The 27,968-nt window shown below is 37.6% G+C and overlaps 1 protein-coding gene across 1 annotated transcript; it reads left to right on the top strand.

The window, feature by feature from the left end:
• Positions 1-20: 20 nt before the first annotated feature.
• zdhhc9 (zDHHC palmitoyltransferase 9) lies at positions 21-27,968 on the top strand. The gene is made up of 9 exons (XM_028459152.1): positions 21-731; positions 14,539-14,699; positions 17,678-17,836; positions 18,947-19,084; positions 19,501-19,549; positions 20,781-20,883; positions 23,129-23,232; positions 23,528-23,645; positions 25,534-27,968. The coding sequence occupies exons 1-9, from the start codon at positions 568-570 to the stop codon at positions 25,708-25,710; spliced, it is 1,173 nt and encodes a 390-aa protein (XP_028314953.1). The 5' UTR covers positions 21-567; the 3' UTR covers positions 25,711-27,968.

Here is a 27,968-nt window from a genome sequence, read left to right as displayed (position 1 = left end):
TTCCTGCTGCCATTGACTAAACCACAGCTCTGGCATCCTGCGGGGAAAAACGCACACACACTGCTCTGCCTTTCCACGGCCGACCACCCTGAGACGTTTTTTTTATTATTCAGATCTCTTCATGGTTAATTGACTCTACATCTGTACGGTTCTAGTCCACCGTCTACGGTCAGAAAGGCTGCAGTTCGCCTGCAACGATCTCCTCAGATTTATTGTGATGATATGAATGTCAGGCGGTCAAGGTCCGATCCTGATGCAGCAGCAGCAGCAGCAGCAGCTGGATCATCGAACCTCTGTTGGGAAACATCTGCCTCAAGCCTCCGGGTGATCCTCCGAGGACCGTGAAGGGGACTGAGGGTGTTTGTAGAGCCTCCCGGTGGGATGACAGGCTGCAGTACAGACGGATAATGGAGCACAAACCACCGACGATGATGAAGATGTGACTGCGTCTGCCTCCCTGCGCTGAAATATTTAATAATAATAATCATCATCCTCTGAGAAATAAGTGATATTGGAATCAAACCTGTTAAAAGGCAACATTGGCTCAGGCCAGAGGAATAATCAACCATGTCTGCGGTGATGATCACGCGAAAGGTGCGAAAATGGGAGAAACTCCCGGGAAAAAACTCGTTCTGCTGCGACGGGCGCGTGATGATGGCCCGACAGAAAGGAGTGTTCTACCTGACCCTGTTCCTCATCGTCGGGACCTGTTCGCTCTTCTTCGCCTTTGAGTAAGTCCACATCACTGTGACCAGGTCCACTACACATTCACAGTCTTTTTTTTGCCTCTAAGGCCTCCAGTTCATTTTATAAATGGTCAGAGAATCATATTCTACTGTTGGACCATGAGGCCTAGTGTGGTGGTGGTGGTGTATAGGGGTGTGCATTGCCATGAATCTGACGATACGATACGATTTGCATGTCAGGATATGATAAATTGCGATACATCCCGATTCTCAACAATACAATATAAGTCACGATATATATCACAATATCTATAATTATAGATTTCACCTTTATTTCATTTATTTATTTAATGCAATTAGGACATTATTAATAATAATTTACAATAATAATTAATGCATTGGATTGTATATAGCGCTTTTTCATAGAAACTCAAAGCGCTTAACATTGATGTGCATTATTCTTTCACTCCACACACAGTGGTGGTAAGCTACTATTGTAGCCACAGCTGCCCTGGGGCAGACTGACAGAAGCAAGGCCATAGTGAACCATCGGTCCCTCTGACTACAACCAACACTCACTCACACACCACATTCATACAAGGCAATGTGGGTAAAATGCCTTGCCCAAGGACACAACAACAATAACTTGGATTCAATTCAGTTCAATTCAACTTTATTTATATCGCGCTAATTACAACAAAAGTCATCTCAAAGTCCAATCAAATTATTAAATTTGTAATAAAAAGAAAAAAGGAGAAAACCCAATAATAGGATAGAGCAAGATTTGAACCCCCAACACTTTGGTTATTGGATGACCCACTCAACACTGAACCACAGTTGCCCCAAATATTACATATTAATAAGTAGCAACTTTCAAGCGAAAATGCATTGAAGACTGAGGTAGTTTAACGAGGTGTTATGTGGTTCACTGACACCTAATGACCGGGCGTTTACATGGGATGCATATGTTAGCACAATTAAATGTTATTTTTTTGTTTGTTTGCTAAAGACATCATTGAAAAAATCAATTGTGCCATTTTTTTAGATCCATACAATAATCACGCTGTGAAATATCGCGATATATTGCCGAATCGATTTTTTCTTGTACTCCTTGTGGCGTACGATCATTATCCCACTATCGTTTCTCATCTATTCGATTCCCTTATCATGTGTGCGATATATTGCCACTGGAGGAAACATTTGTTGTTTTACTTGGATTTTATATAGCGCTTTGTTTTGGCACGAGACTCAAACACATTACAGAAAACATTATTCATTAGAACCAGTCATACTAGTGGTGGTAAGCTACAGCATAGCCACAGCTGCTCCGGGCCATGCTGACAGAAGCATGACTGTCAATTTGCACCTCTGACCACCACCAACATTCATATCCATTTAAATTTTGTATGACGCAATGTGGGTAAAGTGCTTTGCCTAAGGACAACAATGACTTAAAGAAGATAGAGCGGGATTCGAACCGCCAACGTTTTGGTTAGTGGACGACCCAATACCACTGAGAAAAAATGAAATGATTAAATGTAAACACTAAGTGCAAGATTACGTATAGTTATTGAAAGTGAAAAACTAATGTTTAAAATGCCATTTTTGCATTGACTCCATTTGTATGCATGGGAGCAAAATTCAAAATTCTGTTAAAAAAACCGGTTTTGACAAAAAATTCTGATATTTTCTAAGCATAATCTTCAACGACTCCATAATTTTATCATTTTTAAAAATGAATGTGCTGTGTCAACATTCGATGTCAATTGAGCAAAAATTGTGGGAGGAGATCAGTTTAATATGTTTTACAGTTTTTGAACTGTTTTTGAAGGGTTTTTTTTATACAAGAATGTCTTAGTGTTGGGACTATTGGTGAAAGTTGCAGATCTATATCACACATATCTGCAAATCAAAATGTTGATCTTTAGATGCTTGGTGTAGCGCTACCTTTAGGATGATCGGCCTGTTTTGCAGCATTATTCAAGAAGTGCAATCTTTTTAAGACAGTAATACATGTTTTGTTCTTGCAATTAAATGAATGAAATTATTTAATTGCATAAAAAAATAAAAAAAATAAATATGATTTCCTCATTAAAAGAAGAAGAATAAGAAGAAAAAGCAGGATAACATTAGGTTCCTGTCCTCTAATAATCAGAACATGAATAATTTAATAAATTGTGGGCAACTAAGAAAAACATTTTATTCATAGATTTTACCAAAAATTATTGCACTTTTGCTGTCACACACTAGTTTACAGCTACACTAGTAGTTTTATTTATTTATATCAAGAACATGAACCTCATTTCAATGTTGTGGGCACTCTGCTTTGATTTCTGCTGTTGATTGTTATTATATGTTCAATTAATAGCACACTGCACACAGCTTTTGTTTTTGAACCAGCTGATTTTGATGGACTCACATAAGTTTAGCCACTCCCACATACAGTCAGCTTTGGTAAAAAAAAAATAAAAAAAAAAATCTTTGCTTCTTTTGCAAAATACAAGAGACAGTAACGAAAAAAATCACATACACATCAGATAAATACACTTTAGCTTCCAATGCACATGTACTGTGAGAATGGAGACATAGTGTTGTTGAAATTACACCAATTTAAAGATCATTGTATGTATTTTATAAGACAAGAATTTAATAAATGTATTCATATCTAGTAAAATGAGACGACTGTATGTCAGTGGGACTTGGCACTTAGTAATCTAATGCCACTTTATGGCTGCAACAACTAATCAATTCAGTCACTATGAAACTAAATCCAAATTCTTTTCTGTTTTTGATGCAAGCTTACCTTAGAAAAAAATAAATTAATATAAATTGTATTTTTGATGATATATTTAATAGAAACCTCACTTTGAGGAACAATATTCAGGATTATTATAGAGTAAATGATGTTACATGAATATTCTTGGAATTGCAATGGCAGAAAACAATTCCCAGTTTATTCTGTTTTATATTAAAAAATTAATAAAAGTATGAAATGTTAAAATATTCTTTCTTGTTATTTTCAAATCCGAAATGAATTCTGTTGCAGTGAATATACCTGATAGTTTCTTTATTTTGGATTTTTGATGGATATTCTATCATGATTTGTGGTATTTATTGTTTAAAGCAGTCGATCATCTCCCCTCTCTTTCATCTGATGGCTGTAAATCCATGGTTTATAACTGAGGTTTATAGTTGAACACATACTGGAGCCCTTGGAGATGTGTCCTTACTGTTTTATTACACCATATTTCTGCAAACACTGCTCACCTGATAAAGGTTGTGTGCATTTGCATTTTTCCATCTTTCCATGTGTGACGTATCTGGCTTCATATGTATGCATTGTGCAATGGATGGAATCCTGCAGTCTAACATGACAGCCTTTCTGTACTGTGGGCGTGTGTGCAGCTTCAAGGCCAAACAGATTCTGAGCGTAGCAGACATGAGAGAGGAGTATAGCTGCTCTTGGACAGTGCCAGGCCCTTCCCATCTCTCTCTGCCCAGAGCGTTAATGGCTCCCGTTTTCCTTTGAGGCTGGACAGAAGGATCTGTTGTCCAGCTCATAGAACACAGGGAGAGAGGGAGAGAGGGAGGGAGGGAGGGATGATGCTCTCAGTGAGTGCTTATAGCTCGGTGGAGGCTTTGTAGTGACTAATAGCAGGAGTCATTAGCTCTCCGTGTTCATATTACAGCAAACCATAATTAACCTCGTGTGTGGAGGGGCATGATATTGAAGTTAAGATTAGGTCTGGACAACATGGGGGTAATTGTCAAACAGACATTACACAGCTATCTGATTTAGCCTCAGTGAGGCTAACAGCCCTCTGCAGAAATGCTCGGAGCTTCAAATGCTTCTTTTACTCGTCTCTGAGCTGCCATGTTAATAAAAGCTGTGGTTTCATAGTGGGTGAATATTACAATCTTGCACGATAAAAAACCCAGACAATGGCTGTGTTCAAAATTGCATACCAACGTACGACTAGGGGTGAGTATTGGCAAGGGTGTTGCCATGGGATACGTATCACGATATATTATGATATTATATCACCATATGTTGCAATATTCTATTCAGTTAATATCAAAATTAAACATAGAGATGAAAAGTCAAGTTGCTTTATATGTTCATCAGCAGATGTTGATCATTCAGAGGACAAATTGAGTCAAAACTATTTGCTTCAAAACATCCCATTTATTATTTATTATCAGTGTTTTTGCAACAAGTAACTATTGCAACACAATGAAAGCATTGTAACCACTGTAAGTGAGAACATAAAGCATAAAGTACCCTGAGTTACTGACAATGCACAAAAATAAGTAAAATCGTATCCTATTGTTTGAACACTGATCTGAACAGATCATATGAAAATAAAACGCCTGTGCATACATATTGCATATGTGCTCCATGTCACTGAACACACTGACCTGAAAAGTACTACATACGACACACTCAATGACTATATACTGTCTACTATATACTATTAGTATGATTATGATGATGAGCGTTCCGACTGAAGTATACTTCCAAGTTTCCCAAGATGCATTTCAAACCTACGACGACCAAAACCTGAATCACACTGAGGCTAAATATCTGTTAATATGCCATCTTTGAAAGTTCTGAAAACATTTTAAATGAGAAATTGACAAAGTAGAATATCAACATGTGGTCATTTGATCCATAAAACTTGTGGAAACACATTTCATGTCAACATTTCAGAGATTTTCGGAGACCTACCACTGTCCTACTGACAGAACTTCTGGTTACTTCAAAACAAGAGCCCTATTTACAAGAGCGTTAAAAACTAATGGAAGACAAGAAGGGATGCTTTTATTTTGAAACAAGGATGTTTGACTTTTAGCTTGAAGCCAGTGCCAGGACGCAATGAACCCTCGGGCTGTTGAGTATGACTAGTGTGCCCACCGTGCATACTTAAGAAAATGTCCCGATAGAGCGTACATGCGGGTAAATCTCAAGTACTCAATCTTTCCATACTATTTAATGTGAACGCACTGCATTCTCAGGCTTAGTATGAGTAGTACGTTAGTATGTGATTTCGAACATAGCCAATGATTAGTGAAAGTTGATTGCAAAATATTCCTTTAATCTGATTTTCTTTATTTTTACAAGTGAGTTTTGATTTACCTGAACGATCAGATCATTCAGTAATATTTACTGTTTAAATTAATTGTATCTATTTGTTTACCTTTTTATAAATTGACATCAGGAGGCGTACGTAAAATGGAGCAAATGAGATCACATACAAAGGTTTTGTTCACATTGTTTTTGTGCTCGACCCATAAAAACGATCAGATGTAAAGACTGCAAACAGATGATGTAATTATACCATTTCCTATCATGCATTATGCACAACTATTGATTACACATCTGTCTTATAGATACTGATTAAGCTGTTACCAGGAATATTTGAGGGATGTACAAAGTTTTTCGACTAATATAAAAGTCTAAAAATATATCAAAACTGTCACATTACTGTATGAGTGCCTGGAGAAGGTGAAAATGCAGTGAAGGTGAAGATTGATCGCCTAAAAACTAAATCCAGAGAGACATGAGCTAAAACTTCAACTGTTACACTGTGGTGTTTCTGAATGCAGAGGAAGACTGTGTGTGGAGCACATGGGCTTCATTAAGAATAACAGGTACTACCAATTGAACTCATACTGACATAGTGATTGTTTAACTAGTAAGTAAGTAAGTAAGTAAGTAAGTAAGTAAGTAGTTTATTTATAAAGCGCTTTTTGCAGATACAATCACAAAGTGCTGTACAGAGTTGTGGTAAAAGTACAAGTGCAACACAATAGAATAATAAAACAAGAGTGCATAAACATCATAAGAACAGCAACATTAAAGGATAGATAAAAATTAAAATCCAGTTAACTAAAAGCTTTTCTGTAAAGTGTAGTCTTCAGCAGTTTTTTAAAAGTGTCCACACAGTTGAGCTCCCTGAGAGACTGGTGCAGGTTATTCCAGAGTCTGGGAGCTACAGCCTGGAACGCCAGGTCTCCTCTGGTCTTAAATTTAGTTTTTGGGGTCTTTAGGAGACCCTGACCTGAAGACCGAAGGCATCGTCCTGATGAGTAGGGACACAACAAGTCCAAGATATATTTAGGGGCCTGACCGTGTAACGCTCGGAATGTGAGAACTAATATTTTATATTCTATGCGAAACTTAACTGGAAGCCACTGCAGAGTAGCAAGAATGGGGTGATGTGGGATGTTCTAGAAGCACCAGTTAAAAGTCTGGCAGCAGCGTTCTGAACGATCTGGAGTCTGTTTAGGGTCGACTTATTAAAACATGTAAAAACAGAATTACAATAGTCAATACGAGATGATATAAATGCGTGTAACTATTAAACAGCAAGCAAACTATCAACATCAACTACTTACATATAGTGAAGGGAATGCAATGGCAAAGCAGGATCAGCTATGGTTATTAACTCACTCAGTATTCAGCAGACAAAACATAGACATAAAACTTACAGATACACAAACCTAAAGATAAACACGGGGAATAATGAAGCACATCATGAAACAAGTTCTATAAATTGCGGAAATGAGCATCAAATGGAAAGACTCATTAGGAAAAAAGGAACCAATTAGATTGTGAAGGGATGGTCCAGGTTTTTTCTTTCCAGGCTTTGCACAGATAAACTCATTGCAGGAAACACTCATTTTATATACAGTAAATATGATTAAAATAGTGCATTGCATTCAGGAGTTAAAAAATATGTTGCTTGTTTTTAGGCTTTTGATATTTTGATATCAAAATAAATATCAAGTTTTTTTATTTTATTGAGCAGATAATATGACAAACTCAAGGGCAAAAACCAGCACTTTATAGCATCCAATTTAGCCCACGGGAGGAAGTAAAAATGAAAGAGAAAACATGAAACATTAAAGTAAGTAAATTGCAAACTAATTCACTTGTAGATACGTACATATTTCAGCCCTTTCGAATACACAAATTCAATTAAACTCCACATTATTTGCAGGGCTCACTGATTTCCAGTGCTTACATCACGTGATGGCAATCATTTTGAATTTTTAATCTCCATTTGTTGAAAGAACTCGCAATTTTTCTTTTTCAAAATCCTGCAATTTTTTCTCAAATTGATCCACAACATTTTCCTAAATAAATTACAAATGGTTCCAAAAGCAAGGAAATTCAAATGAAGATTTTGCAGGGACTGCATCGCTTGGACTCTATTAGTGCCTTACCCACTGTATATCCCATTTATACCTGGACAATTAAACTATAAGGCACAATATTGCTGGAAATAGCTTGTTTTCTCCTCCTATATCCAAACGGATCACACCCCTGTTTAATACCCCTGGGAAGAATTTTTTTCTTTCTTTTAAATTTGTGTTATTTGGGCCAAATGATCAGGACTTGTCATTGCACAAATATCTTAAATACAAAGGCCTGCAGAAGGCTTCCTCATAGTTGGACTTAACAAATGAAAAGCCTGTCATCTATTGGTGGGAGTTGTGAAAAATGTAATTAATGCCCGTATTTTTTTTTGTGTATCAGTTGTTTTTCAAAGTATATCCTGCTGACTGCAGAGCTTTGTGCACAGTTTACAGACGGATAGTGGATTAAAGCAGTGGGAGAAGTGCAGCTCTCAGTCTACAGAGGGTGCGGCCGCAGTCAGAGTCCATGTTGAAAACGACCCCTCAGCCTCTCTCATCATTTAGCCCCGCCCTGTCTCCTCGCTCGCCAATCAGAATACGGCTGCAAGCTGAGGTTAAATGAACAATACCATGATTTATGTCTCATTCGGAGTGCATGCTCCATTTACTGTAACAGTGATATGTGCAGGCTTTCTGCTGCTAGCAAGCGCCGCTTCTTTGTAGATGAAGTGATTTTTTTTTCTCCACAGAAGGCACGTTTTTCATTACATCTTTTATAGTTGCTTCTTATATAATCCCTGCTTTCCTGGAAAAAGGAACATTTCAAAGATAGCTCCTATAGCTCAAAGCGCTAAAGGAGCCTTTTAACGAAGCTAAAGTAATGAATCAATAACTCCATTAGCCTTGAATTTACTTTCTAAACATGATATAATGCAACAGCTGCAGTCGTAGTTTTAATCTCAGTGAAATGTTGGCAGTGACCCTCTATTGTTACATCCATCACATGGTATTTAACTGTTGCATAACAAGGAGCGCTGCTTTTAACTGGACACTGTAAACTACAGCCTCTGGTCGACAATCTGTCCACAAAAATATAAGACATGTGTTTAAATGATTCAATATGCTAATTAGCACAGTAGTGAAAATATCTATTACTTGCAATTTTATTATTGACAATGATGAATTTAATAGATTAACATTTTTCACATTGTAACACAAATTAGGCCAGTTGTCCTAATTTGATTATTACAGTTACATTCATCGATATTGAAGGTGCCGTGACTGATGTTAAATAGAAGATCACTTATCAGCATTAATCGAAAATCAAATCGATAATCGTTAATTGTCGAAAAACAGTGTGTAATCTAATCGAGAATTTAATAATCGGAATTGAATTGGGAAATTGGGCTGATTAACCATCCATGTGAAGCTAGAATGTGTAAAAAAAAAAAAAGAAGCAACTGTCTTTGAAACTTCCCTTTGTAATTTTGAAAGAAAAACAAAAAAATTAAATAAAACTTGTAACTATATCTTGCATTTGCATGAATCCCCAAAATTTTTTTTTTATTTATTACATTTAATTGAATGACAATGGAATAATAAATGAGTAATTTCCTCATTTCTAATAACACCATTCTGATTCATCAGATATCTTTGCATGGCATGAGGAAGGAAACAACAAAGCTCATTTTTATTCATCTAATATTTTCCAAGAGCTGAATTCATGAGCTTTTCTTTGGCTGCTTTTAAAACAAGCAAGTGCGCAGACACTGCAGCTCTGCCTGTGCATAATTCCTTCAAGTATGATTCAGGCAGGACTGCAACACCGCAGCTGTAAAGTGTTAATAAAGGGAGAGTTTGAAATGTGTAACAAAGGTGAATAGTCACAAGCCACTGTGTTCGAGCTGGTGACATATTAAACACAACATGGCTCAGTTGTTTTAACGCTGCAGGGCTTTTACTGTGTGTGATGGGCTGATTTATTTATTTTTTAACAGTTTCAAATGCTTTGATAGAAAGTTTCTAGAATCCCAAATACTTATTTTTGTGTTGTGTAAAAGTGTCCTATCTTACAAAAGGTTTACTTTATACAAAGTGTCAAAAACATGGCCAAAGAATCAGAAAAGAAACAGTAACCAGGTACAGATAAGAAAAGGTACAGATATGAACTTTCATATCTGAAAACATTCCTGTACAAAGACAGGTTTATCTGTTGATACGCCACAGCAGAAGCATTGCATCACCAAGTACACGGATGCACATGATTTCGTGCTAAACAGGAGGGCAAATTGCCAGTTGGCGGTAGTTAAAGGTTTCACAAATGTTTTGGGAACAAACAGTGTCACACATTTCATGGTATTTTTCCTTTTAAAACATGTGGCTGAGGGTCTAGCAGTGTGGCTAATATCGACCTTATTTCCCGTGTTTGGTACGTTTTCGGTAAGTTAAAAGTAAAGTTTGCGTTCATGTTTTATGACATGTGTATTATTTGTGGATAAATATATAGTTGTGTTGTCAATGATGTGCAAGAAAAGGACTTTTTCTTGGTCAGACTCGTCGAGACCTTTACGCGTCATAAAGTGTTGATGCTAAGGCAAAGCAAGGCAAATTTATTTGTATAGCGCATTTCATACACAAGGCAACTCAATGTGCTTTACATGATACCATTTTTAAATGGTAAAATGATCCTGAAGAGAACTGACTGGTAAAGTTCATATAAAACTGGTTCCCCATTTTTGCGTTGTGTTGGATCTCACTTGAACCTGAGTAGGAATGTCCCACAATGTGTTGTGGACATGTGAGTGTCGTCTCGTGTTCTGACACAAATCCAGTTTTTCTGCTCCCTCGTCTGTGACTGATGAACGATAAAGGCGACACAGCAACAGCAGCGCCTCACCCACCCCGTTCGCCCGCAGCACAGGAAACAGTCACTACCAGGAAGGACATGGAGGGATGATGGGAAGCGGTGATAGAGTGTGACCGCTGTACAAAAGCAGTCATCATTACAGGAATGAGTCTCCCATCGACAGACGTTCAACCTTCTTGGCTTGGGTTCGGCTCTCAGGAAAGAGTGGAAAAGTGTATTGATTTGATCTGTGCTCCATGTTTGCAATCAGCGTGGAAAGCTAGGCCTCTGCAGGAAAACTGCTCAGACGAGTCAGACCAGAGCGTGTGGGTCTGTTGTTGCCCTTACTCAGGTGTGCTTCATTTGTATACTAGGTGGGCGTGGCAAAGTAGTAGACTAGGAGCTAAAAACACATTTCCCCCACTGATGCTTTCTTTTTTTTTTTTTTTTTTTAGATACATGCTTTTTTAACTCGTGTTTCTCAATTGGGGGAATGCGATGGCACTACGGCGGGTAGAGAGAGAGAGAGAGACAGAGAGGAAAATTAAGAAATGAAAAGATAAAAAATATTGGTTTTTATGCTGTTTATTTTTAGTTCAAAACAATAATCTTACTAAATATTACCAGCAACTCACAAAAAGACAACAAAAAGACACAAAATAAGATAAAAGTATACTGAATAATAAATAGAACAGTCAAACAACAACAAAATACACAAAATGACACCAAAAACACCCACTGAGAGACAAAAATACTGTTATCATCCATCCATCCATCCATTTTCATACCCGCTTATTCCCGTTTAACAGGGTCGCGGGGGTCTGCCGGTGCCAATATCCGGCTCTCATAGGGCGCTGGGCGGGGGTACACCCTGGACAGGGCGCCAGTCCATCACAGGGCAACACAGACACAGACAACCATTCACTCTCATTCACTCCTATGGGCAATTTAGAGACTCCAGTCAACCTTACAGTCATGTTTTTGGATTGTGGGAGGAAGCCGGAGTACCCGGAGGAAACCCACGCAGCACGGGGAGAACATGCAAACTCCACACAGAAAGGACCCAAGTCCACCCCAGGGCTTGAACCCAGGACCTTCTGTGGGGCGGACGTGCTAACCACTAAGCCACCGTGCGCCCTACTATTATCATCAACACACAAAACAACAACACAGACACACTAATTAAGAGAAAAATACACAAAAATAACAGAGAAACATACAAAATGACAAAGGAAACAACCAAACAACACTGAAAACACACACACTGAGACATAAGGATTTTAATAACACCAATAAGACACAAAAACAACAACAAAAACGCGCAAAATAAGAGAAAAGTATACTGAATAATAAAAAGGACAGACAAAAAAACAACAAAATACACAAAATGACACAAAAACCCACAACATTATGATAGAAATGATCTTGATTAGAACATGAACTGAAAACACAAAGGTCAGTCTTGGTCCCACATCAGGAGGGAGTGACAGGATATGATAAAAACTATAGAAATAAATCTATTCAGGAAGCACTAAATAGAGTTTCATTCCACTTATTTACAAAATGAGATTCTTTAAAATGTGTGTTATGGGTTAAAAATAAAATAAATAAAATAAATAAAATAAAATGTGTGTTATGACTCATTCATTCCATCATTATGCTCTGTTGTTGTTTTTTTCACCAAATTCTGAGTAAAATGTTATAGCCGGACAAACGAGGGTTCTTTGATTCAGAAATAAGAGCGAGGGGTACTTGAGCCAAAGAAGTTTGAGAATCATTGCTCTAACTCATATAAAAATGTTTTTTTTAATTAATGTAAACTAGTTAGTGACAGTTTGACAGTTGAACAAAGGTCATCCTTTTAACTGGAAGGAAGTATCAATTTTCACAATGACCTCACCGAGTCACTAAAGGTGCAGCTGATGCTCTCACTTCCTGTTCATCATTTCCTCTTTATCTGCACACACAAATATGCAGTCCACTCTCTGTTGTCCACTTTGATACCAAATATCGAAGCATGACCTTAAAGCGTGAACAACAAACAATCGGTCAATCACCAAGTAATCTTTAACCATCAAAATATTTAATAAATTGACTCCAAACACACAAAATAACAGTAAATACACAAAGGGGCAACACAATTACACAAAATGACTCTAAAGACACACAAAATGACAAAAAAAATGCACAGATTGATAAAATAATATACAAAAATTACTAGAGGTGTCCCTATTCAATATTAGCCAGAAAACGAATATCGGATTTTATTGGACTGCATCTAAAATCACGATATAAGCGCTCCGATAAAATGTTCCGCTCCAGCACTTCTATCCATAGGTGACTGTGGTTCACACTCCATCAAAGTAGGTGGCAGTAATGCTGGTCTTATAATGTTTTTATTTATTTATTTTATTCAATTGTAGAATACTGTAGATATTATGTTGAAGGTTAATACGTATGTAACCAATTGGTTAATAATAAATGGGTTAGTTTTTCTCATACCTACTGTTGCTGACTATTGTTCTCTGATTAACATCACTTGATCAAGTCTTTTCTAACATTCCACACTACAAAATAAGTAATAAAAGTATGTATGATTCGTGCTGATATTGTATCGAATCAATATCGGCATTGGCCGATATGCAAGGCTGCAATATCGGTATCATATCAGAAGTGAAAAAGTTGTATCGGGACATCCTTAAAAATTACTCCAAAAACATACAAAATGACAATAAATACACAAAAGGGCAACATAATTACACAAAATGACTGACATTGTTAAAGTCATGTGGAAGTATTAACTTAAAGTACAAATCATTGTTTTGAATCAGAAAGTTGTGCTATCCACTGAGTCATGCAAGCCCAATGCATTGTTTGTGATTTGGGTTCATGTTTGACTTAGTGTTGACTTTTTTACCATTTTCTATAAGGCCTTAAAATTCTACGTTTTCTAACTTGTGTTTGACTTGTGCACCATTTCAACATTTCAGCCCTGATTATATGTTAACCTACACCGTTTAGTGTTTACGTTGTGAAAGTGGTTTAGAATTGCATCGCTCTGCTGTTGCAGCTTTTGGTTTGAATGCTTAACATGTTGGAGAGACGAGGCAACACACTTCAACTATTAATAAATGTGGAGCCTTTGTTGCAGCTTTTACACTGCTGCTCACATCTGTTATCGCACTGAGCAGCAGGCAAGCTCTGATCTCTACTCTCCCGCCTGGCAAACAGAGCCATGTTGCTCTGCCATAAGGACTGGGGAATGGTGGTGTTTGATCATAGCCATAGCTTTTCAGCATCTTTTTCAGTATAAGTCAAAAAAACAATTTTTAAAGCATGGTTTTGTGTTATTACTGAGACTTTATTTTATTCTTATACTTATTATTATGTTTGCAATGATGGTTTAAGTACAGTATGGCTCACCTTACAGTAATGTGATGCAATCGGTAAGGATGGGACAACATTAATGAATGTACTGTATTTAGAGATGTTTGTGTCGGCGAGAGATGCCTGATTACATCTCATTAATATTTTACTACCAACACACTGAGGACCTGCGTTTACTAGTTTGACACGCGTCGGCATTCTACCAATTTATTCTCGCGTGTGGCCCATTTCAATGTCTGTCCTGTTTTTCTCCATCACATTAGACAGCAACTCTCTTGTTGGTTATTTAGCAGACTGAAATATGATTAAATGTTTATGTTACATGGTACATTAGTGAAAACATGCAAACTTCACACAGAAAAGCTATGAATTACTGACCGAGGCTATGTTTGACCTTAAATGGACTTTCATTCTACCTAAACCCAACCCAGCTTCCTTTTTCTGTTTGTTCATGATCCGTATGGTTCTCTTTTGCAGATGTCCGTACCTGGCTCTCCACCTGTCCCCTGCAATCCCAGTTTTTGCTATTGTGCTCTTCCTTTTTGTCATTGCCATGTTGTTTCGGACCAGCTTCAGTGACCCAGGGGTTCTGCCACGGGCTCTTCCAGAGGAGGCCACGTTCATCGAGATGGAGATTGGTGAGCAGTCCTCATTTAACAGTGATTGAAATATATATATATATATAGATATATATATATATATATATATATATATATATATATATATATATATATATATATATATATATAGATATATATATATATGTTGTGGTTTGTCTCAAATTTCCAAAAACCTATTACTGTCTGATCCGAGGGCGGCATTATCAACATTCATGTCAGCATTTCGAATATTGACCAATCTAAAAATTAATACAGGAAAGCACAAAGGGTTTGTGTGTTTTTGTGGTTGTTTTGTATTTATTTCCTTTCATTCTTTTTCTTGTTCTTCTGTTTTTTTGGACTCATTTCATGTAGCTACTTTTGTTAGTTTCATGTTTTGTATTTTTCTGTAATGTATGTTTTTTGGAAACATTTTTTTCATTTTTTTTATTATAGTTTTGTGTGTTTTTGGAGTAAATTTAGTGTTTCATTTTCATTTTGATGTTGGAGTTATATTGTATATTTTTGTCATTTTGTGTATTTTTGTTGTAATTTTGTTTATTTTATCTGTCATTTTCTGTATTTTTGTTTATTTTTCTGTCATTTTGTGTGTTGTTTGATGATATATTGTATATTTTTCTGTGTTTTTGGAAATATTATGTGAATCGCACAAAATTAGATCGAGGGCTGCCATGTGGCCCTTCCAGTTGCCTGAGTCTGATATAGAAGGTTGTGGACAGTCACATGACTGCATTGTGTCTGCAAACCACACTATTTACCAACCTTTACACCATGTTTGTATGTGTTGCATTGCACAACTAGAATTGAGGATGTTTTGGAGCAAAGCATGGTTGCTGTAGGTGTGGGTTTGATTAAAGCCAGGCTAGGGATGATGATTAGTTCTCTACACAGCGTCTAAAGCAGTCCCGAGAGAGGATGCTAATGTGAGGAGAGGCTTCCTCTTGGAATATAAAATGCCACCGGCAGAAACAGCTTCTCTTCTCCAGGGCGGGATTTTGATTCCCTTGAGCCATGATGCACAAATGAATTCTCCTCTAGTTATCCTGACGGGCTTTAATCCTGCATACTAAAGAAATATGTATGTTTGTGCTTCAGGGATTGGTTTAATAGAGGGTTGTAAATATGCCATTTTGTTTGTGCTGGACCTGTTTGAATTCACATTAAATCCTCTTCATTGAGAGCTTTTGTTCATACAAATGATAGATTGATAAATTATGCAACACCCCCACCCAGATAATTACATTTCTACAAACACTGTTTTTTTTGCATTACATTATTTCCTGAAAGTCAAATGAACATGCTTGCTTGCTTTCTTTAACGTTACATCTAACCCTACCCACTGCAGCGTATCAGATATCAGAATGCTTCATCCTGGCATTTACTCCCCTTAGAGATCCCAGCAAGCCATTCAGTGATCATTAGCCTCACAGCTCCTGTAGAGCAACATCATCAGAAAAACCTAAAATAACAGCTCCATGTCAGTTGAATAGAGTTCATGACTGACTGAAAGGGGATCATGGAGAGATGTTGTGTGATTCAAAGTCACAACCTTTAAATAACACGTTTGTGTGTGCTTTTCTTTTTACAGTTTTGACAGTCTGACGTTAAGCTCAATGGTGCCTCTAGTGTTCCTGTCTTTACCTTTGAAGTAGCTAACAAGAGGTCTATATGGTTCAAACAATCCAGAGACATTAGCTGTACTCACTCGATGAATATATACTGTACTGTCTACTATATACTATTAGTATGATTAGTATGGTGACCGTTCCTACTGCATTATACGTAGTTTCTCAAAATGCATTTCAAACCTACAACGACAAAAACCTGAATCACACTGAGGCTAAATATCTCCATTAATTCGCCACCTTTGAAAGTTCTGAATGGGGTGGGAAACTCTGGGTACCTCACGATACGATACGATACGTGATACAAAGCTCACGATACTGCGATTATCTCACAATATGACAATACTGTGATTATCGGTATATTGGTCAGAAATCAATCAAAAACACGCACCGCAGCTCTGCCCAAAAGTTATTGTTATGATGTGACTCGAGCCGTTATCACAGTTTTGCAGGCTTTAATGGAGGTCGTAGTAACACACCAAAAATAAACAAACAAACACACAAAGAACCGTCTTACACCGTCATACACTCACACTACCGTGGGAACAGAATTGTTCACTCTTTTCCCCGTTCACGCCCGCCCTTTCCCCAGCCTCCCAGCCAATCAACACTCAGAACACATGTAAACAAAGACACACATTGGCAGAGAAAGCTGCACGTAACCGTGATGCCTTCTCGGCCATGGGAAATCACATCATCAGTTAATCACTGAATACACACAAGTGGAACATAACCAGAACGTAGAACCCAGTTCGTTACAGTATGCAGACCAGACCGGGCGGCCCGTGCGTGGAGCGCAGACCTGACTGAAGCACGCAATCATATTTGTTCCCTGTGCTCCCGCAGCAAGTGAGGAATGAGCAAAATCAGCAAATAAAATAGAAATGATACCACAACAATATAGAAGTGTTTTTGTGTTTATTAAAAAATAATAATAATGTAATAGAGATTTAAAAAAATAAAATAAAATCTTGAAGCCCGACCCAACCCTAACCCGACTCTAATGCGTGACATCGCGGCCCGACTCGGCCCGAGTTTCAGGTCGGGCTCGAGCCTAAAATCTAACCTCTAATGAGTAGTTGTTAGAATGCAGATTCAAACCCAGTCATGGACAGTATTGATGGGAATATCAAGTACCGATTCCATTCACATTGGAGGACAAACAGTGACTGATTTGTCATTTTATCGATTGTCAAGAATCCACAAACTCAACAATGTTGACACTTACCTTTGCAGGTTTTTACAATAGGAATGACAAACATAAGGCCTGTCAGATGATCCAACCATTGTAAAGCAAACGTTTTCTTTATAGCATGTCAGTGCTGTAATAGTTTGATTAGAGTCATGATTTGCTTCTTTTTGGTTCCACAGAGGCCGCCAACGGGAACGTCCCTGCAGGGCAACGCCCCCCACCTCGGATCCGCAACGTTCAGATCAACAGCCAGATCGTCAAACTCAAGTATTGCTACACCTGCAAGATCTTCCGCCCTCCTCGAGCATCTCACTGCAGCATCTGTGACAACTGCGTGGGTAAGAAGTTTTTAATTGATCTGATCTGATCTTCTTTTTCAAAGAGGAAAGATGAAGCAGGTTTATTTCAGCAACGCAGAGATGGAAAGGTGAGTGTGAGAGAATAGCTCACTGACAGGAAGATTATGACTCAAGCTTCGACTTTAACATATAAGAATTCATTTGAGGTGGTTTTAATCTGCTTTAAATTAAGAGAGCAATTTTTTTTTTCACATGAAAGCATGTTTTTGTTCACGTGTGTCCGTGCTGTGTTGTCTGTCAGCCCTTCAGAATAAAAGTCACTTGGCTGCTGACGACTCAGGAATGTGTTTGATGACAACGTGGAACCACAGTAGATATGAGAGCAAACAGTGCAGGCTCAGTGAAGAAATAAGTGCTGTGTCATTGAGAACACTGCTTCATTTGTTCATACACACACACACACACACACACACACGGAAACATTGCACAGCACCTAAAGTATATACCGTGATGAAGCAACATCCTTCCATCATCCTCTCCCGTCTGTTCTGATCAGTGTTGCAAAAATGCTTTAGCCCAGACATGGGCAACTGGTGGCCCAGGGGCCACATGCGGCCCTCGGCCTAGTTTTGTGTGGCCCTCAAAGTAAATGCACACAGTTACTCCAACAGCACACAAAATGACACAAAAGCAGTACAAGAATACATAAAAGTTACTCCTAAAACACACAAAATGACAATAAATACACAAAAGGGCAACTTAATTACACAAAAAATTACTCCAAAAACCCCAAAAATGACAATAATCCCTTGATGCTAATCTAAAATCAGAACCCAGTTCCACATCTTGTGTCTCTGCTGCTGTGGTTACTCCATGTTGTTGAGAAACTGACGGTGTCAGCAGGAAAGCAGAGCGTGATGCGTGCTGTTTACCTTACACAGCCTGTTTGACTCTGCCCTGTTTTTCATCTGGCTTCTCTCCAAATGATGGAGGAGGAGAAGGAGAGGAAGTGAAGCTATTTTTAGACTCCAGGCTTACAGACGCTGAGACGGAAATGACTGAAAATATTGTATTTTAAACACAGATTTCTTTGTTTTACATATTCATTTATCTGATTTTTAATCGTTTTTTTTTCCTGTTTTGCTTCAGAACGCTTTGACCACCACTGTCCATGGGTGGGTAACTGTGTGGGAAAGAGGAACTACAGATACTTCTACATGTTCACGCTGTCCCTCTCCCTGCTCACCATTTACATCTTCACCTTTGACATCATCCACGTTGCCATGCGTAAGTATTTCCTTATCAGAAGCAACAGATCAGGTGTGTGCAGATATACTGGGATACAGGTAAACACCAGCGCACTTTGACACTTCCACACGTGCCTTTTAGTGCAAGGACACACGCACACACAGACACACACACACACACACACACACACACACACACACACACACACACACACACACACACACACACACACACACAACAGACAGACAGACAGACAGACAGACAGACAGACAGACAGACAGACAGACAGACAGACAGACAGACAGACAGACAGACAGACAGACAGACAGACAGACAGACAGACAGACAGACAGACAGACTAGACTAGACTAGACTAGACTAGACTAGACTAATTTTAGAAGTGTGTGTAAGATGTTTTGAGTGTAAACACTAATCGTGTGTTTCCCTGTCCACAGGCTCAGTGGATTACGGCTTTTTAAACACATTGAAGGAAACGCCAGGAACATATCCTTTTTCCTCTCTGAGCCTCCTTCTTTTGTGTTTTTAAGGTTCGATAGGGTCAAAGGCTGGGTTGTCTCACTGGTCACGAGTCGACATATCCTCCCTATATATAATATGTATGAATGTTATTTTCTGACGCTGACAATAAGATTTAAGGAAACTTTTTTATGTCTCAGCAGAGAAAAAATTAAACCTTCATTGTTGCTCTGTGACATAAAAGATGTGTACGTTTTAACTGTTTGTGAGAAACGACACGCCCCTTTTGGAATTGATGTGTACAGCGCATTAATTACCAGTGAAGTGATGTCAAAGCACTTTAAAAAAAAAACAGCCTCCAATTCACACAGATTGGCAGATTGGTGATAGAGATGCTATGCAAGTAGGGATGTGCATTGCCACGAATCTGACGATACGATACGATTTGCATGTCATGATACGATTTATCCCAATACTAAACAATATGATATACATTGAGATATATCACGATATAAATCATCACAAATTTCACCTTTACAAATACAAAATGTTATGAAATACAATTTATTTCATCTTACGAGAACAAGTAAATGGTAACCAACTGTAATTCAAGTACCGATTTTAAAAACAAATGATATGTTTATCAAACTGTCAAATTAATTTTTTTATTAAAAAGTTTAACGTTTGCTTCTACAACAGATTCTGATTCTGTTAAGTTCTTAAATTCTTAAAAAAAAATGAAAACAGTAACCACAAATATTTATAAACGTGACCAGTATGTTTTATGAAAATAATGTGAAGTAGTTTAACAAGGTTTGATGTGATTCACTGACACATAGTGACAGGGTGTTTACGTGCCATGCATATGTTAGCACAATTACCGGTAAATGTTTTTTTAATTAAAAAACAATTTAAAAAATCAATTTGGACATTTTTTGGATGAATACAGTAAATATTGCGATGTATTGCAAAATCGATTTTTTTTTCTTGCACCCTTACATGTAAGGAACTAATCGTTAAGATCAACTTAAGGTTCAAGGTCTTGCCTCAGGACACATCAACACAATATTGCTCATCATATGCACAGACGTTATAAGAGCACTAGTGCTGTGTCACACCTCTTTATCTCTTTGTTCCTCCACTAAGGACACAGGTTTATAATCTGCTTCTATAATCATTTCCCCCACCGTCCACTATTATATCATTGAGCTGGAATCAGGCTAAAACAAACATCTGCTCTCCTTAACCCTGTCTTCACTGTGCTGGAGGTGCTGGTGTGTTTCTTCACCCTGTGGTCGGTGGTCGGACTGACGGGTTTCCACACCTACCTGATCTCCCTCAATCAGACCACAAATGAGGACGTGAGTACCATAAATGTAGATTTGTTTTGGTTAAAGCTCAGAACGTTCTGTTTTTAGCCATTTCACAGAGAAAGTCTGTGATAATAATGATGATGATGATGATGATGATGTTCTGACTCTAAAATACACTAAATAATGTTTAATCATCATCTGTGACAGCTGCAAGGAAAAAGTTTTGTGCATTGCATTGTGGGATGTGGAGTCTTTGCGCAAATGTCAAGAGCATTTCAGTCTTTTACAGCTTTTTTCCAAGCAAATCATCTTCAGTTTATTGATCTGAGGCCAACACTTTGTCTTGATCCAAGATAAATGAGTATCCAGCAGCTTTAAGATGTTGCATATCAGAGAAATTATTATTAGTATTACAACACTTTTAAACAGAAACAATTAGCTTGTACAAAAAAATATCCTGCGTTAATTTTTTTAACCCATGTTTTTTTGTAATGTAATCATTCTTTTTTAAGCTTCACAATTGTTTTTATTTCATCCGATATTTACTTCGGTTTGTAAAGTTTGAGAGGTTATATAAAATCTATTTAAGCATACGTGGTGACTTTTTGGATATGCATTGGAGAAGTGGTTGAAAAGTTGATGGAAATCACTAAAATTACATTTTCTCGTACTTGGAGACAAATAAAGTTAACTTTAGCTTCAAAATCTTTGCTGGCTCTTTGTGCAATCGCTGTTGATTTTATCATCATACAGTCATGATGCAAAGCTGGTGAATCCACTTGGGGACATGTTTGTTTATACGATGCTATTCTTTTGGCTGAGGGACAGTGGACGGCGGAAACTGCAATGAGAAAAGGAGGGATTAAGAGCAGAAGATAGCTTAAAGCCAGAGAGTGCTTGCTCGTGTTGTTCTAATGATTTATTCATAATTCCTCTGAATTGGCCTGTCCTCATTTTTTTTACGTCTGTTGGATCTAAAATAAATCCCTGCTCTGTGCACCTTTAGTCTCAATTGGAACAATGGCTGTCACTCCAGCTGGTTTAAAATCTGTGACCATCCTAATAATGGATGCGTTGATACCTGTAGGGTCCTGGCACGATGCCAGATGCACTGCTGTGGAATAGAGGAGAGGGGTGGAAAAATACTAGAAAAGATGTTTGGCGTACAAATTTTTACCAAAAGTCGTCATGACGAACACAAATGTGTGGAGGGAGGCCATGCAGACCACTGCTGACCTACATCTGAAGACTTTCTGAGTCTGTCTGGAGGGTCAGTCGGTTCAAACTGCAGCAGCGTGAAGCAAACCAAGGACATATAAATATTAAATGCACTGTGAATCCTGCTCTGTATCGTTTCTGGGTAAAAACATTGTGATCACGCTACATACTGATGAGCTCTAACTACAACCTCCGGCTTAAAAGATGTTGAGCTGCGATGCAAACGTTTGATCGTTTGCATTGCAGCTCAACAACAAGAGCACCCAGAGAGCGCAAACCAAGCGCCAAATATCCTCTTTGCCAGATATGTATGATCATTCATACTTTAAATACAACATAATGACCACCTGTCTGTTCGTGTGTAGTTAACTCTTATGGGTATGGGCTCCAATAAAGTGAGGAAGGTGTGCTGTGGCACATACAAATAATTCTTCTTCTATCAAATTGAAAAAAAAATGGTGTCTAAGACTGTGTTAGAAATGGCACACTCCGTACTAAACTCAATGACCATATAGTATATGCTCATCACCATAACCATACATATTATACTGTATATAGAAGACATTATATACTTTATTTGCAGGAAGTAGCACTTTGATTTATGATTACTGTCAAAGTAAGAAACGGGGTCCAAGGTTTCTCAGCAGATCTGTATTGACGCAGCACGCTGCATCCATATGCTCGCATTCCTAGAATTAAGCATCCTGGTTCCATGAACTTTCTAGCAAAGTTAAGGATTATAATACGTTTCCAATTCTTGGCACTGTTGTTGGAAGATTGGCTCAGTTAACAAACTACAAACCAACAAATGGAACAAAGATTACTCCGATTTTTCAACAAATTATTGAGTTTCTGATCTTCCCCTGTTCTTAGCCATCGGTACGCATAGTTCCCATTAAACCAGGAATCATCAAAACCAGACAGGACAGACTTTTTTAGTAGGTCAAACCTAATCCTATGTGGGAATCACGACTTAAAACGTATTCATGTTTTTGAACAAGGTACGAACATCTTTGAGGGTGTTCACTTTGGGACGTGTGAGGAATGTTGCTGATAGAACTTCTGTTCTGCACAGATTAAAGGATCCTGGTCGGGAAAAAACAGAGTCCAGAACCCGTACAGTCACAAGAACATCTTCAAAAACTGCTGCGAGGTGCTGTGTGGGCCAGCGTATCCCAGGTAACCAACAAACAAACCCACTGTGACGCACATATGCACTCTCACTCCAACAATAACAGATTTACTAAATGAGCCACTTAAGTGTGTGTCTTTGAACTGTGTGTGTGTTCTCTGTCTGGTGGTTAATAAAAAAAAAATCACATGGAAACACATTTCTTTTACTGTCGGTAAGTGCTGTGTCAGCGGCTCTGACCGATGAGTCTTTTATAGATTCTTCCGTCGCTGACGATGTCTCATTCTGGAGAGTAATGAGCAAGATGCAGTTCCCCACTGATTGCTTTGTCTCGCCCTCCAGCGTCCTGGACAGAAGAGGACTAATGCAGGATGATCCAGCCGGCGCTGCCGCATCCTCCTCAGCCTCTTCCTCGTCATCCTCTGCCTCGTCAGCCAGCGTCACTGAGCCACAAACCACGGTGAGTGAGTGCACACACGCAGACACAGGCAATAGGTTCCAAAAGAAGTTTTTAAAAAAGTGATTCATCCTCATCCACAATGAACTATAATTAGTGTTCAGTCATTTTAGTAGCCAGACTTAATCATAAAGGGCTAAAGGACTATTAGTCTGCATTATCATTTAGTGTGCATAATAGAAACTTTATAAAGCAAGCAGAAAGTGACTCAGCTGACTTCCATCACATAGGGCTACATTATTAATATTGATGTCAGCATTTAGAATAATGACCAATCTGAACATTATCACAGTAAATGTCTAAGGGTTTTGTGTATTTTTGTAATCATTCTTTTATTTGGCTGTTTTAGTCGTTGTTTTGTGTGTTTTTGGCGTAAATGACTTTTTTGTTGCCGTTTTGTATATTTTTGTATAATTCTGTGTATGTTTGTTGTGGTTTGTATTATTTTTTGGGAAATTTGTCCTTTCAGCTGTCCGTTTGTGTATTTTTGGTGTAAAATGTACATTTTTTTGGAATTATATCATGTATTCGAGTTGTCGTTTTGTGGGGTTTTTTTGGAGTAATTTTTGTGTATTTCTGTTGTCGTTTTGTCAGTTTGCAGAGTCATTTTTTTGTGTTTTTCTTGTCTTTTTGTGTACTTTAGTTGTCATTTTCTGTAGTTTTGTATATTTTTTTTTGGCATTTTGTGTATTACTGTTATCGTTTAGTTCATTTTTGTAGTAGTTTTGTGTGTTTTTGCAGTTTTTTCTGTGTTTTCCTTGTCATTTACTGTATTTTCCTGCAATAATGTAATTCTTTGTATTTTTAATGTATTCTTGCTTTTGTTTTGTGTATTTTTCTGTCATTTTGTACATTTACTTTGAGGGTTGGACAAAATTACACCGAGGGCCACCAGTCGCCCATGTCTGTCTTTGATATCTTAACAATTTATTATTAATGGTTAAACCAGCAACATGATGTACAGTAATTTAGTTTTTAATTTGTCGTACAGTGAAAGATTAATTATTGGTAACTTATTTTAAAAAATGTCACTAGTTTCATATTTTTTCTCGAACAACATCTCTAGTCAGGGTTGGGGTCACTTATAATTGTAATTGCATAACTGATAGTTAATTACAATTATGGTGTAATTACAATTGCAGTTGTAATTGAATAAATCTGTTGCTGTTGTAATCATAATTGAAATGTAATTGACCTTGTAATTGTAATTCTATGAACATTTCTATGGAATTTTATGGAAATTCTACAAAAAACTGTTCATTTACAATTTAAATAAACACAAAACTGGAGAACCATGTTACAGTTCTATGGCTTTTACACATATGTAGTTAACAATTATTCAAATATGTTTCATATCAACTTTTCCTACTACCTGTTAGTTCTCTTTAGGCTCATTATACCAAATTAAAATCGAGGGGTATACTGACACAAAAAAGGCTCAGACGCCCACACCATAAATATTAATACTAATGTTTTCATTGAGTAGGAAGCCTAACAAGGTAACCAAGAGATGAAAAACAAATTAGATGATAAATAATATTTCAAATTTACAGCTATTTAAAGACATTGGTCAAAACTGACTGTTATAATAAGAAGTGCTAACAGAAAGCTAACACAAGAGGAAGGTTAAGTATTATTGAGATGTTTATTTTAGACACAGTAAGTGTGATTAATTGTAATTGAATCCATTTAGTAATGGAGAATGTAATTGTAATTGACTTTCAGGGGGAAAATAATTGTAAATTTAATTATGATTGGTTAAAATGCTGGTCACCGTATTCATAATTGAGTTGTAATTGAAAATGGATAGTTGTAATTGTAATCGAAAAATGTAATGTCTCAATTCATCAATCTCTCTGCGTCCTTTCAACTATCTGTGCTCTGCCTGCAGAAACCCAAGGCTCCTCTCATCCCCAACGAGCACACACCAGAGGATGCCAAGCCCAGTATTGCTGAGTCACCAGAGAAGAGCCCCTCCCCCAAAGAGGAGCCCCCTGAAAATTTTCCACCCCTCGCTTCTCCCGAAACTGATGCGGAAACGTGCATCGTCAAGGACAAGAACCATTAGTTGAATTATTAGATTCCTCAGTTGTCACGCCTGGCCAGAAACTGAAAAGATGAATAATCAACATCTGGTTTCTGTGCAGCAGGTGACTCGGCGGTTCTCAGATGGATTTATGCTGCTGCAAGTCGTCCTCCTTCCTCCTCTTTTTCTATTCGCTAGTGCAGAACTGTGTGACTGACAGTCGCTATTGCAGGAGGAGTGAAGAAGAAGAAGAAGAAGGGGAAAAAAAAGCAAAGTCAGCAGCTTTTTGTCTCCTTTAACACTGCATGGAAAAGACACACAGGAGAGAAGCTGCTGGAAGACTTTCAGAAAATGGAAGCTTTGGACTTCCACCTCTGTTCTACCGGACTCATATGGATTGTCTGTGCTACTACTACTACTACTACTACTAGATTTATGTCGACAGGCCTGTTCATATTTACTCCTTGAATGCATCTTAGCAGAAATAGAAAAGTGTTACCTCTGGACGTGTAGTAAACACTCTGTGCACACATGTACATGCCCTATGCAAACCCATAAAACCACTCAACAAGCAGGAACATATTAAGGTTTCAGCTCATCTTTGAGTCAATGGGATTTCCAGGCACAGAAGGACATTCTATAACCACAACCTGAGAAATATAATTAAAAAAAAAAGGCTCCTCCTCCCACGCACTCTGTTACTGCTGCATTCTGTACTGCTGTGAATGTGCATCCTTCTTCTTTTTACGGCTGTTTGTGTTTCTATACGATCCACGATGTGGTGTTAATACTACAGTGCACGCAAAAGGAGGGCGGACGACTGCACAGATAAGGCTGTGTATCCAGGAGACCTTTAGACTTTTAAATCCACCCATGTGCAAGTAAAGGTCTCACAGGACAGTGCCTTATTGTAGAGGTTGGACCATCAACCCACAAAAACATCCATAATCTGCAAGAAATCATTGTTTTCACACCATATGATCATATGATAATTAGGTCACTAATCGATTGATAGCGTCCGAGGGAAACAAGGATGTGGTTTTACAGCTAGGCTACTAAGCTAACTAGAAGTTAGCTTTTGCTGTAGGTATATCATTCAGTCTGAAATGAAAATACACAGACTTTAAACTGTAAAATATTAATTAGATATATTAATTGATCGATTTTTTATTTATTTCGAACATGTAAACAGAATATCATAAAAAACAAAAAGACTCTCAACACAATTTTGCAATTCATTTTACATTTCTGAAAAGGAGCGGGAAGAAGTACATACTTATTTAATCCCACCCTTATCCATAAATCCCTTTTTTTGTTAATTCATTAACTAGCTTTTCATTACAATAATTGCCAACATAAACTCTTCATTTCACCTTACAAAGTCTTACAAAAGATTTTAAAAAACAAATTCACAGTCAACAATTTTGCAATATTTTACAAAATTAAATCTCATATTCTTGAGATCCAGCTGAATAAAAAACCAGCCCTGTAATAACACTAATGCATTGTAATTGACGTAATTTAGTGTTTCAGTAAAGATATTTGAATATTACATGTTCACCATCACGACAAAGTATTAGAAAATCCCTTAGATTTTCAACCTCAACAAACTGTATCACACATTAAGGAGTCCAACGCTTCTAGCAAATACAAGTAAAACACTATTGACCAACCCATGACTGGATTGCACATTGTTTCACAGAGACGCAGTAATTAAAAACAGGTATTATTATTATTCAGCACTTTCTCCTGTGAATTGTAGCCCAACTGATCTTCCTCAGTCAACTCTCTTCCAGCCAACATATCAGGTTCTTCTGCTGTTGCGGCAATGCCGACATCACGAGCCAATCAACAAGAACGAGTATGTTTTTTGATTTATTCAATTCATATTTGATGGATTTGAAAGCATTGAGATAAATTTCAGAGGATTTTTTATTTTATTTTACGTGTGTTTATATCTGATGTTATAGCTGGTATAGGGAACGTTCCTTTTTGTGGATGTGTTGTATGCAAGTCCATACATTGTGGTTGTAAAATAGACTTGTGTAGAAAGATTAGAACTGTCAATCAAAAATCAAAGTAAATGTTTTCTATATTACTAATGATGCCCTGACCCCAGGGACCCCATTTTCAGATGTTGAATACATAAATAATGCCTTGATAATGATACCTTTACCTGTTCTCTAGCGCCACCATCAGGCCAAACTTTTAAATTAGAATTAATTTATCTTGAATGTGTTTTATCCAAATCTTCTCAAATTTACTGACAACATTAATGACCACATGACAAATTTCCTGCA

This window comes from Gouania willdenowi, chromosome 10, assembly GCF_900634775.1.
Source record: "Gouania willdenowi chromosome 10, fGouWil2.1, whole genome shotgun sequence".
NCBI lineage: Eukaryota > Metazoa > Chordata > Actinopteri > Blenniiformes > Gobiesocidae > Gouania > Gouania willdenowi.
The sequence above is the reverse complement of the archived record's forward strand: the minus strand, read 5'-3'. Positions and strand labels throughout refer to the sequence as shown.